The sequence below is a fragment of the Oratosquilla oratoria genome, chromosome 24 (genome assembly GCF_046742065.1).
Source record: "Oratosquilla oratoria isolate Oo_2021 chromosome 24, ASM4674206v1, whole genome shotgun sequence".
Lineage (NCBI taxonomy): Eukaryota > Metazoa > Arthropoda > Malacostraca > Stomatopoda > Squillidae > Oratosquilla > Oratosquilla oratoria.
In genome coordinates, this window is record NC_134800.1 from 37,398,571 (window position 1) to 37,411,070 (window position 12,500).

The window sequence follows — 12,500 nt, forward strand, 5'->3', positions numbered from 1 at the left end:
TATATATATATATATATATAAATACAAACTGTATACACACACAAACACATATATGTTTGTTTATTTGTGTGTGTGTACATGTGTCAGCGTGCGTACATGTATATCTAAGCATGGGTATGTATAAAACATTGAATCAAAAAGGCTAACAGACTGACAGATACAAGATGAGAGTGAGTTTCAACCAGAGGAGTCTGCGGTGTGAAGTTGAGGTTATCGAAACATACTTCGTAAGCGTGTTGAGGCAAAGACCAAAGGGCAACGCGGCATATTCGTGGAGGAAAAAGAAGGGCATATCTGATTGGATTAAAAGACTTTGTGACAAATTCAACAACGACTACCTGCGGTGCTGCTGTATTTGTTTACATTTCTCGTTCCGCAAACTGTGGTGGGTATTCAGTTGCTTTTTGCCTACTGTGGAAAAGAGCTGGTTTAACCCCGCATTCCCCCTTCCCCGCCCTCAGGGACTTCATACAAGGCGAATAGAATAATCTGGCAGTGACCAAAATAAAAAGGAAACGCACCACATCATTCCGATAGGGACTAAGGCGGAGGTGCATCTGAGGTAGGGGTGTGTGATGTCTCCACGTTTGACACGCGCCTCGACGACATTAAGAAACTGATCTGGCAGGAGTGTATGATGTCACTTAAATCAACATGTGCCTATACAAGACTATGGAAATGGCATTGCAGGAGCACGTGGAGTCACAGAATTGGACGTGCGCCTAGAGGAGACTGAAAATTGTGTTGTAGGAGTGTGTGATGTCGACGGAGTTGGCTTACATCTAGACGAGCCTACGAAGGGGCGAGAGAGAACTTTAAGAACAAGGAAGAAGGATGCGGGTAAATGTTGAGGTAAACTTATATATAAAAGTGGAGCTTTCACCGAAGGCGCTTTCGCAAAGCTCTGTTAGCACACAGAAATGGAAGATAATGGAAAGTTGAATATCTAAGGCGAGTATGAATGAAAAGGTTACTATAGGTGTAGAATTTCTATATCAGCTCTGTGCAATGTGTATAACTGTAATCCTTTATTTTACCAATAAATATTTTTCTTACCATCGGGCTACAAGTATTCTTGGGTAGGGATGGAATATTGAGATAGAAATGAAGTTAGAAAAGAGAATAATAACTGATGTAGCTACAAGAGCCTTGGAGAATGAGTAAGGGCAAAACAAAAAACTTCATAAATACTTTCGTTACATTTTGCGACTTCAGTCTTATTCTGGTTGCCGTCACGTGAAAAAGAAAGAAAAAAACCTTCTGGTTTTAACGAGAACAAGACCTGTAAAGTAAGTCACGGCGAAGAGGAACACGAGAGCCTCAGACATACGAAGAAGCGAGTCCGTTTCTTCCGCGTTTTTTCCCCACTCCAGGTCACCTCTAACACAAAGAAAACTAATCAAGTTGACTCGAAATGGAGGAAGAAACTCGAAATTATTTTTGAAAACGCAATCACGAAGAACAAGAACCCGAAGTGCTCAACCTTGAACCTTCACCACACGCCGCCCGTTTTCTTTCTAACTCTTCCCATTTTCTTCCTAAATTCGTTGAATATCTCCGGACTCGGAATGAGCTGGGGAGGTGCCATTGATTTCAAGATCACAGTAAAAGAACATAAAAAAAATCACTTAGGTGGTGCTAGCTAGAAGGGGAATTTGGATCCCTTTTAGATGAGTCTTTGTGTAGAAGACGAAGGGAGTTTAGAGGTTTTTGGAGGCGGCTTTGCCATTGGAGGTGGCCTTGGAGGCACTTTGAAGGCAGTGTCGGAGGTCTATTGGGGCGGATTTGGAGGCATTTTGGAGGCTTTCCAGTTTTTTTTGGAGGCTAGTTTGGAGGTATTTTTGAGTCAGCTATGGGACCTTTTGGGGCAGCTTTGGAGACATTTTGAAAGCAGTTTCGTATGGTCTTTAGGGGTAGTTTCTGAGACACTTTATGGGTAGTTTTCGAGACACTTTAGAGACACTATTGGCGGGGGGGGGGCGTTTTGGAGATCATTTGTAGGCGGCCCTGGAAGCTCTTGGGTTAGTTTCAGAGGCCGTTTGCATGTGGGTTTGGAGACCCTTTGGAGATTGTTTCGAAGACGTTTTGGAGGTAGTTTTGGAAGCCATTTTGAAGCCCATTCTCAAACTGTTTCCGAGGATCTCTGAAGAAGAGTTTAGTAACCATTTGGAGGTGGTTTCCTAGGTCTTTTGGAGCCTACTTCCAAGGTCTTTTTGTGGTAACTAACTTTTGAAGGGGGCTTCGGAGGGCTTTTGGAAGCAGAAGGGAAGAAAGGAAGATACATGCTGTGCACGTTCTCTACATTTTGCATTCCATAGGATATTTGGAAAACCTTCCTTGGAGACGAAGGAACACGTTCCGGCAAGACCGAGGCGGGTGGAAGACGAGACCCAAATGCAAATTTTCGGTTTTGGATCCATGTACCGCCAAGGCACGTCCTCAAGATACTTCGTCGTTTGTCTTCCGTGGGTGGAGTGCCAGGGGAGAGTGCTAGGGATGTTACTCTCTCTCGCTCTCTCTCTCTCTCTCTCTCTCTCTCTCTCTCTCTCTCTCTCTCTCTCTCTCTCTCTCTCTCTCTCTCTCTCTCTCTCTCTCTCTCTCTCTCTCTCTCTCTCTCTCTCTCTCTCTCTCTCTCTCTTTCTCACGACCGTAGGTAGTTTTCAGCAACAGCTGGTCTTCCGCACCAGCTCGTCTCACAAGAAATCTCAAGTTCTTCTTTCCAGTGACTCTATATATCTTACTCCGGCTAACACCCCACGTTGGAGGTGCCAAAGCCGCATCAACACTTTTACACCTTCTGAACGAGAAGTCTTGATTGTTCTCTCTGTTGTGAATTTCTAAAATTCGAAACTCTCTACTATTCGGAAAAAAAAAGAAAAAGAAAAAAGAACTCCGAAATCTGGAAAATGCCACGAGAGTTTCTAAGAATGTGAGCACTGGAGACTTTCGAACTTTGTGCTGATAGGAGAGTTGCATTTGTAGATTTTATTCTGTTTTGCGTCAAAGGGCTCTACGTACGCGAGAGGAGGTCCCCGTGATGAGGTTGCTCACTTAATGCATCCTTCTGCGCATGCGCATAGGCGTAGTGTTCTTTAGGAACGCTTTCGACGCATAAGTCATCCTTTGGATACACAAGGGAAAGTTCTGAATATGTGTAAACAAAACGTGTTGGATATATCTTCTATTAACGTCATTAAGATATTATTTTACCATTATCACAATGGGCAGTTTATCTCAGTTTCTCTCTCTCTGTTTATCTCTCTCTCTCTCCCACACACACACATAATTTACACACACACACACACACACACACACACACACACACACACACACACACACACACACACACACACACACACACACACACACACACACACACACACACACACACACACACACACACACACACACACACACACACACACACGCACACACACACTGCCATCTGCGAAAGGACCCTCTCAACTTCCCTGTCATCTGCCCCCAGACCTTCCTCCGTCCTCCCTCCCCATATCGTCCCACACCCCGAGCCCCCACCGGATTCCGTCGAACTCAGAATTATCTCCCGGATTTGGACTCGCAAAGTCCATTAATTGCTCCTAGATAACAGCGTCCCTCCGGATCTTGAGAGCAGAAACGTCCGGCAGTCCTCGCTCGCTCGCTCCGGTAGATCCCCGGAAGGAGAACCTGGTGGGACCAAGCTCACCTGTTTCCGGAGTTCGAGGAAATCAGTCGACTTCGTGGATCGAAGTTTCTGACTTCAGGCGAAGTGGAGGGCTACTGAGGTACGGTGGGGGGAAGGTAAAGTCTGGTGGTGGTTGGGGTTGGAAGAGTTGGGGCTGATAGGGGGGGGGTTGATGGCTGTTGGGGGCTTGCGGGGGCTGATAGTGAGAGGTGAAGTCATTAATTGCCAATAGTACACGAAAGAAGATAAGGACGAAGAAAAAGAGGAGGAGCTGGGGGCGGGGGCCGTGGGTCTGGGGTGAAGAGGGGAGGGAGGAAGGCAATGATACAAGTTGGAGGGCAGGAGGAAGGAGACACGAGCTACGAGGAAGTCCTCAACTTTCCGAAACACAGAAATCAGACTTTAAGAAGCCTGGACCTCACCTTCCCTCACCCTTCCTCCGTCCCTACTTCCCTCCTCAATTATAATCCGTTCCCTCCCTCTCTTTCCTCCCTCCCTTCCCCAAATCCTTCCTTTTCGTCATACTTCTTTAAAAATCTCCCCTTACCCCTCTCCTCCCATACCCCGAACGCAACGTGCTCATTTTTCAAGTACTTCTTATTTTCCCTTTAGCAATTTATTTTCTACATTTTCCTCCTCCTCCTCCTACTACTCTTCCTCCTTACCCTTCTCCTCTTCTTCCTTCTCCTCCTCCTTCTCCTGTGACTTCTTTCTCCTTCTTCTCTTCCTACAGAGGATTGCAAAAGAAGAGCATACCGAAAGGAGACTTTTTGATCCATAACTAGGTGGGATGCAATATTGTATATACATATATATATATATATATATATATATATATATATATTATATATATATATATATATATATATAAATATATATACATACACTGAAAAGTAAATGAATAGATAATGATAAATGATAATATTTTATAATGAATGACAAATGAATAATAGGAAAGTGAGCAGATCAATAATAAAATAAATGACAATAAATAAATAAAGATAAATGGCAGGTAATACAACATATTACTTAGGTATTATTTAAATGAATATTAAAACTTCGAACTATAGTATATTGCATTGACTCTGCAGGAGGTTTATTCCATTCATTTACTACACGGTTAGCAAAGCTGTTTCTAACCACTTCTAAATCTAATCTACTTCCTGACAGTTTGAGACCATTATTTCTTGTCTGATTCGCATTCAGCTTGAACATTTCATCGCTTCCTCGTCTTATTCCTCTTCTTTCTCTTCTCTCCTCTTCCTCTTACGACCCTCTTCCTCTTCTTTTTTCCATCTCCTGCTCCTCTTCTTCTTCCTCCTCCTCCTCCTCCTCCAAGTCTCTATCGATTTCATCAATTTCCTCCAGCATTGCCATGACAAGCCAATATTTTCGCCGTCATTACAACCTTCACCATCACTATTTTTGTTACTACTACTGCTACTATTACCACGACAACTACTACAACTATTACTACCGGTACTTCTAAAGTCCAACTAGCAAGTCTTTTTCCCTATTTCACCTTGTTCCTTTCCCTCCATTTTGACTTTCTCGTCCTCCTCATCCACGTCTCCTCCGTCTAGCCATTACATCCCACGGAGTTCCAACACAGACACCCCCCTCCCCTAACCATTTTATTGTCATTTTACGGCTCCCAACTTAAGCTCCCCATCTCTGATTAACTTTACTCCCCCAAATCCCAACAGCCCCTGTAAACAACAGTCCGCAGGCCCTAAGCCCCCAAGTCTCCCCCACCTCCCACTCTTTCGTATCCACTATCCCTCCCTAGTTTTTGTGTTGTATTTGGCCAATTGTATGTACCTTGTTATATGTGTTATGATACACAGGAAGGGAGCTATGCTAATGGAGTTCCGTCTCCGAGGCTTCATCAAACTCGTCTTGCAAGAGAGTTCATGAGCACATATGCAACCACCTGGCTGCAGCTGGCAGAAGAGGAAAAGCACCACTCGGTACGAAAGGAGGCAAAATTTTTTTATTTTTTATTTCACCCTGTATACCTCATCACTGGTGTACATAACCTTTGTTCGGAGTAAGGCTAAGGACACAGGGACCTTAGTGAAGGGCCAGAAGACCCTTTCAGGACGATGGCACCCTTTGTTGATTTTATTTTGATTTTATTTGGGCGTCGTGGCGTCAAAAGAGGTCAATAATTATTTCCCACCGTGGGCGATGTTTTGTTGGGTTCAGGCACCATCACCCCTAGAATGCGACGATTTTAATTAACGAAGGAAGAGGGAAAGGGAAGGGGAGAGGAAAAGGGGATGGGAAGGCAAAGAAGAAGGGGAAAGGAAAGAGGAAGGGAAGAGGGGAGAAAGGGAAAGGGGATGAGGAGAGGGGGAAAAGGGGACGAAGGCGAGGGGGAAGGGCAGAGGGAAGGGAAAGGGCGGTGGGAGAAAGAGGATGTGGGAGGTGGGAAAAAGGGATAAGGAAGAGGGGCGAGGGGGAGGGGGGTGAGGGGATGAGGGACACGGGAGAAGGGGATTGAGAGAAGGGGGAAGGGGTAGGGGGAAGGGGGAGGGGGAAGGAGAGGGGGAAAGGGGAGGGGGGAAGGAGAGGGGGAAAGGGGAGGGGGAAGGAGAGGGGGAAAGATGAGGGGGAAGGGGAGGGGGAAAGAGAAGGGGGAGAGGGGAAGGCGGAGAGGGGAAGGCGGAGAGGGGAAGGGGAAGGGGGAGAGGGGAAGGGGGAGAGGGGAAGGGGGAGAGGGAGAGGGGAAGGGGGCGAGGGAGAGGGGAAGGGGGAGAGGGGAAGGGGGAGAGGGGAAGGGGGAGAGGGGAAGGGGGAAGGGGAAGGGGGAAGGGAAAGGGGAAGGGAGAGAGGGGAGGGAAAAGGGAAAGTGGGAGAGGGAAATGGAAGGGGGATGGGGAGGGGAAAGTGGGAGATGGGAGAAAAAGGGGGAGAGGGGAGAGGAAAGGGGAAGGAGGATAAGGGAGGGGGAGACGGGGAGAGGTGAGGGAAATGGTGGAGTGGACGGAGAAAAGGAGAGGAGTAGGAGGGGGGAAATGGGGGGGGACGAATGAGTCGATGAGTAGATAGGTGAGTGATAGGGGGTGACTGAGTGGATGAGTAAACGAGTGAGATAGTGAATAGGTGGGTGGGCCTCACGTTCCACGGACTGAAAACCCGCAGCCCCACAGTGGCCAGCAACGCTCCTCAGGCCCTCATTATATAGATTTTTCGGGAAAGAAATACTGGATCGTGTGTTGTAGGGCTGTTTATATATCACTGTTGAGGGAGGAAAGAAGGTCAGTCGCCGGTTGTCAGCTCCCCCAGGGCACCGATTGTCATCCCCTAGGGGCTGCACCACCGGATGGAGGTGAGGCTGTTGATTACTGAGAGTGATTGGGCGGAGATTGGGTGATGGGTTGGATGATAATTGAGAGGTGTCTAGGTGGTTGAGATTATGGAAATGTACAAAGACGAGTAGAAAAAGATTGACAATATTTGTTGATTGTCGGAGACTGAGGAGTGTGATGGGTCAGTGATGAGAATGGGTAGCAGGAGTGATTGGCATGGATTAGTTAGGGAGACAACAGCAAAGATTGGATAGGGGAGGGAAAAGACGATAGGAACAAGTATGATTGGGTTGAATGACCAATCACTGGTAGTCAGATGAACTGATTGGGACGTCTTAGTCTAGGATTGGGCAGAAGAGGGAAAGGGTGGGAGTGATTGGCACGGCCAGATTGGAAGAGATGGATCGATGGGTTGGGAGCGGGAAGTTCGCAAATTGGTTCGTGAGGGAGAAGGGGAGAAGGATGTACCAATTGAGGAGAGGAGGAGGGGAGGAAGAGGTGAGGGAAAGAGGTGGAAAGGGATGAGGAAGGGAGGAGAAATGGAGTTAAGGGAGAGAGGGAGGATGAGTGTAGGAGAAATGGAGGAGGAAGGGAGGAAGAAAGGATGAAGAAGGGATGACGAAAGGAAGACGAAGGGAGGGAGGAGGGAGGGAGGAGGGAGGGAGGAGGGAGGAGGAAGGGAGGAGGGAGGAGGGAGGAAGGGAGAAAAGAAAGAAGGGAGGAGGCAGAAAATAGCGAGAAAGGGGTGAAATGGAAGTTGGAAGGAAGGAAGGATGGAAGGAAGGAGAAAAGGAAGAAAAGAAAGAATGGTGAGAGTGAATGAATGAGTGAGAAAGGGAGGAAGGGAGGGAGGGAGCGAGGGAGAAATGGAGATAGGTAGTGATAGAGGGAGGGGGGAGGGAGGGAGGGAAGGAAGGAGGGGGAGGGAGCGAGGTAGGTAGGGAGGGAAGGAGTTAGGGAGGGAAGAGGGGACGAAAGGAGGGCGGGAAGTAGGGGAGGGGAGAGTGACGTAGGTAGGGAGTGAAAGAAGGAGTGTGGACAGTGAAGTGGAAGACACCAAAAACAAACTTAACCAAGAACCCCCTTCCCCGGCGCCGCCGTTGCCGACAGTGACGGAAGAAGAAAAAAACAACAACAACACAGAAAGGAATCGAAGAAGACCGAGGAGAGAAACCGAAGGAGAAGGACCACGAGTAGAGGACCCGAAGAAGAAGAAGAAGAAGAAGAAGAAGAACCTCGAAGCGTTACTCACACAGCAGTACTCCTCGCCGACGTAGCAGAAGTCTCCCGAAGCCGAAGTGGGGCACCAGAGGTGGTCGCCGTTGATGGCCGTCTCATTCCAGTCGCAGGTTGAACGCAGGACCCTCTTCTCGCCGTTCTCGCATTGAATCTCCACCTCAGAGTTGATGGCCTTCCTGTAGGGGGCGCAGAAGGAGGAGGTTCGTTATTAAGATGCACGCAGAAGGGGAAAGAGGAGAGTTGGAGTACGGGTAAAGTAAAAATAAAAGAGTGAACTTAGTAAAAGGAGTGATGATGATAATAATAACAACAATAATAATGATGATAATAATACTATTACTACTAATAATAATGAAGAAGAAGAAGAAGAAGAAGAAGAAGAAGAAGACGAAGAAGAAGAAGGCGAAGAAGAAGAAGGCGAAGAAGAAGAAGGCGAAGAAGACGAAGAAGAAAAAGACGAAGAAGAAGAAGAAGGCGAAGATGAAGAAGGCGAAGATGAAGAAGGCGAAGAAGAAAAAGGCGAAGAAGAAAAAGACGAAGAAGAAAAAGACGAAGAAGAAAAAGACGAAGAAGAAAAAGACGAAGAAGAAAAAGACGAAGAAGAAAAAGACGAAGAAGAAAAAGACGGGAAAGAAGAAGAAGGGAAAGAAGAAGAAGAAGGGAAAGAAGAAGAAGAAGAAGGGAAAGAAGAAGAAGAAGGGAAAGAAGAAGAAGAAGGAAAGAAGAAGAAGAAGGAAAGAAGAAGAAGAAGGAAAGAAGAAGAAGAAGGAAAGAAGAAGAAGAAGGAAAGAAGAAGAAGAAGGAAAGAAGAAGAAGAAGGAAAGAAGAAGAAGAAGGAAAGAAGAAGAAGAAGAAGAAGAAGAAGAAGAAGAAGAAGAAGAAGAAGAAGAAGAAGAAGAAGAAGAAGAAGAAGAAGAAGAAGAAGAAAAAGAAGAAGAAAAAGAAGAAGAAGAAGAACTACTACTACTTTTGGTCAAGATGGGGTAAGACGTAGATGACCTTCCAGACATCAACATAACATCATTATTAAGGCTCAAGTGTCGCTACTGCTAATATAAAATATCATCTTTATGGCCATGCAATCAATCCTTTCAATTCAGCCTTACGAGCAATAAATAACTACTTCTTCTCGTGAACATATGAACATGATATGAACACTGAGGCTGTTCTGTTCAGTCTTGAGCCACACTGGACAGCTTTTTGTATACTTGTTCATGAATATCATTCTGACTCTTGAATGACTGTAAAAAAGATAACATGCCAATAATTTACTTACCAGAGATAGTAATCTTATCCTCGCAATAGATATAATATATATATACATACATACATATATATATATACAGAAATTCAGTATAGATGTGAACCGAACTCACCTTTAGTCACATTTCTGAGGAAAATTGAATTCGAGCTGACCTTTAAAGCATCACGCAGCAGCTTGGGGTCGACTTCACATCCGGAACTTTAGACTCTCTGGTTGACCCCCACTGGCATATATTTACCTGTCTTGACACGAGATGTCCTGCTTCTGTCGCGTGACCTGACTTGACCTGCGGCTTCCATGCACGCACTCGCGCGCTCACACACACACGCACACATGCATACACAAGTATTAGGTTACTGGAGGAGCACCTTTGTGGGTTACATACTTGATCGTCTTCGGCGTCACGACCACTTTGTACTCGCCGTCCTCCTCGGTCGGGAGTTCGATGTCAATACTCTTGGACCTCAGCGCCTTCGGAGGCTCGAGGGAGCTGGAGCGGGTAAGCCCCGTGCCGTTGGCCTTATTGAGGTGGCAGGGCTGCGGGAAGGAGGCAAAGGAAGCGAAGGAGACGTCCAAGGAGGCGGCCCGGTCCCGTCTTGCAGGAACTTCGAGAAACACATCCGTGACTGTTTCGCCGTCGCCTCCACTGTCGCCTCCCCCACCCACTTCCCCTCCTCCTGCTCCACCAGAAACACTTCCTCCACTTCCTGCACTTCCTGTACTTCCTGCACTACCTCCTCTCCCTCCTCCTCCTCCTCCTCCTCCTCCTCCTCCTACTCCTCCTCCTCCTCCTCCACCACCTCCGCTTCCAGCTGCGTCGCTGGTGTCCCCACCGCCCTGGTCGATGTCTCCGTACTCGCTGGAGGAGCCGAGGTACAAGTAAGAACCGTGATGGCTGTAGCCGCCGTCGCTGAGGTCGAAGCTGTTTTCCTGCGAACTCAGTTCGGTGCTGGTGTTCATACAGAAGATGGCAGGCTGTCGCTCCAACTTCGGGGACACATTCTTGCTGCGGGGCACCGTCGTCGTGGTTGACGCCGCCGCCGCCGCTGCCGCCGTCGCCGCTACCTCCACCGACGCTGCCTGATGGTGGATACTGCCCGCCGGGACGGGCATATCCTCGTGGGTGGGGGACGCTGACGACGGAGAGTTCGGGCTAAGGGTGACCTTTATCCCGCATATGACCTCGTGGAGCTCGTCGCTGAGACTGTCGTCGTCGTCCCAGTCATCGTCGTCGTCGTCCTCGCCTTCCTCCTCCTCGATCTCCTCCCGCGAGCTGTTCAGGCTTGCGAAGTCGAGGGACACCGTGTTGGAGATCTTTCGCCCGTCACAGCCGCACCTGCGGTTGTACTCCTCGATGTAGACGCAGTGGATGCAGTTCTGGCTCGTCTTGTCCAGGGAGGAAGGCCTCGAACTCTTCTTGCGACTTGAGGAGTAGCTGTCGTCGACGTCACCGCAGCCAGAGTCGAAGCTCTTGGATCTCTTGGGTCCGATGTAGGGCACCCGCAGGAGGAAGGATTGCCGCTCGGCCGGGGAGGAGGAGGAGGAAGAGGAAGAGTTCTCCCGGTGGCCTGGCTTGAGCTGCATCTCGTCGAACGAGGCCGAGCGGACCTGGGTCGGTACTTCGAGGCTGTTCTGTTGTTTCATCTCCGCTCCCGTGGGAGTTCGAGAGCGCATGAAGGAGTGCCGGAGTTTAGCGATATTCATGGTGGCGGGCTAGTGGGGGGGAGGGCGTGGCGGGGGGGGAGATGTGGGAGCAAGCCACCTGGGGGGCGCACGATCACCCCACCCCCGCCCAGGCCTGCCCGGACGCCCGGCCCTACAGGGGAACACAAGGAAGAATCTTTCAGTGAAGTTCTTGGTTACAAAAGATTATATCCAGAGAGTTGTAATCAAAACCTATAGAGTCTGCAGTGCAAACGCTTCCCCCATTCAGTATCATGTCACTAGCATAGTTTTGCATTCACTCAGTTCACCACCCAAACGTATTCATTATGTAGTCACTAAGCCCTAAAGTATTACGTTCATCTAGTAGTCGCTAACCATGCCTCACTAACCTCTAGTCACTAACCATAGATACGATTTTGTTATTATCGACCATGTTGGACTACATTTTTGTCAAAAAATAAAAAAAAAATTCGGCCTTTGGTGAAATGGCGCATGATTCAGCCAAACGGTCGCACACGTTCCCTTTTATAAGGGGGCTTGCCGTATCAAACCAAACATCCATCCAAAAGATTCAATCACATCATTCCTCCCACATCAGTGCGTAAATAGTCATACATTACTCAGGTTTATATTTATTTTCCATTATACTTTACCCTAAGCCAATGGTTTACTGCTCTTTTTGTGTATCCCAGTCTTAGCCTTGTGAAGACCACTAATTCAGTACTGAATTATATCAGTTTCAGTTTGTTTGCACGCTTAGAACAATCTCTGGCCCCAGGTCATCTGCGGGATAAAGGTCACCCTTTGGAACCCCAAGTTTGGGGGAGAATGACCAAATCGAGACTAGGGTGAATCTTTCACTGAGTGTTTTGGGGGCGATTTATCGACTCCAGACTGCATTATGAGCTCGTCTTCACGACGATACAACGTTCTTAACACCTTCTCCACTGGGCTGTACCATTCTTTTTATTCCCGTTGCCGCCAGGCGATTTAATTCATCTCCGTGGCTTCCCCGGACCTCGGTAGTGAAGGGGGCGTTACCTTACAGGTCTTCTTTAGAGTGTCGTCAGATGAATTTATTCAGGTGAGAGGGGACCCTGGTACCACGGGGTCAACTGTGGCCTTGGTTAGATGTGGATTCACAGTGTCAGAAGGTGCCAGAAAGTGCCAGGCAGTGCTAGGCAGTGCCAGATAACAAGAATATACGTGTCCAAGAAAGTAACTGAGAAGGTAAGCACCAAAGTGAGATGGATGGTCACTGGGTGAAGGAGGGGGAGTGGGAGGGGGAGTCGTAGGGGGGGGAACGAGGGAGGGGGGCTTCATTGGTTGGGGG

General features: G+C 47.9%; 1 protein-coding gene across 11 annotated transcripts in view; it reads right to left on the reverse strand.

The window, feature by feature from the left end:
- The window catches only part of rdgA (retinal degeneration A), a 668,249-nt gene that overhangs the window by 84,502 nt on the left and 571,247 nt on the right, over positions 1-12,500 (reverse strand). For 10 of the 11 annotated variants that reach the window (XM_076207926.1, XM_076207928.1, XM_076207930.1 and 7 more), the window contains exons 2-3: positions 9,888-11,318; positions 8,252-8,414 (exon numbers count right to left, since the gene is read on the reverse strand). In XM_076207926.1, coding sequence (XP_076064041.1) covers positions 8,252-8,414; positions 9,888-11,206 — 1,482 coding nt within the window. In that variant the 5' untranslated portion in view covers positions 11,207-11,318. The remainder of the gene's footprint in view (positions 1-8,251; positions 8,415-9,887; positions 11,319-12,500) is intronic. The other variant, XM_076207936.1, reaches the window with a different exon arrangement.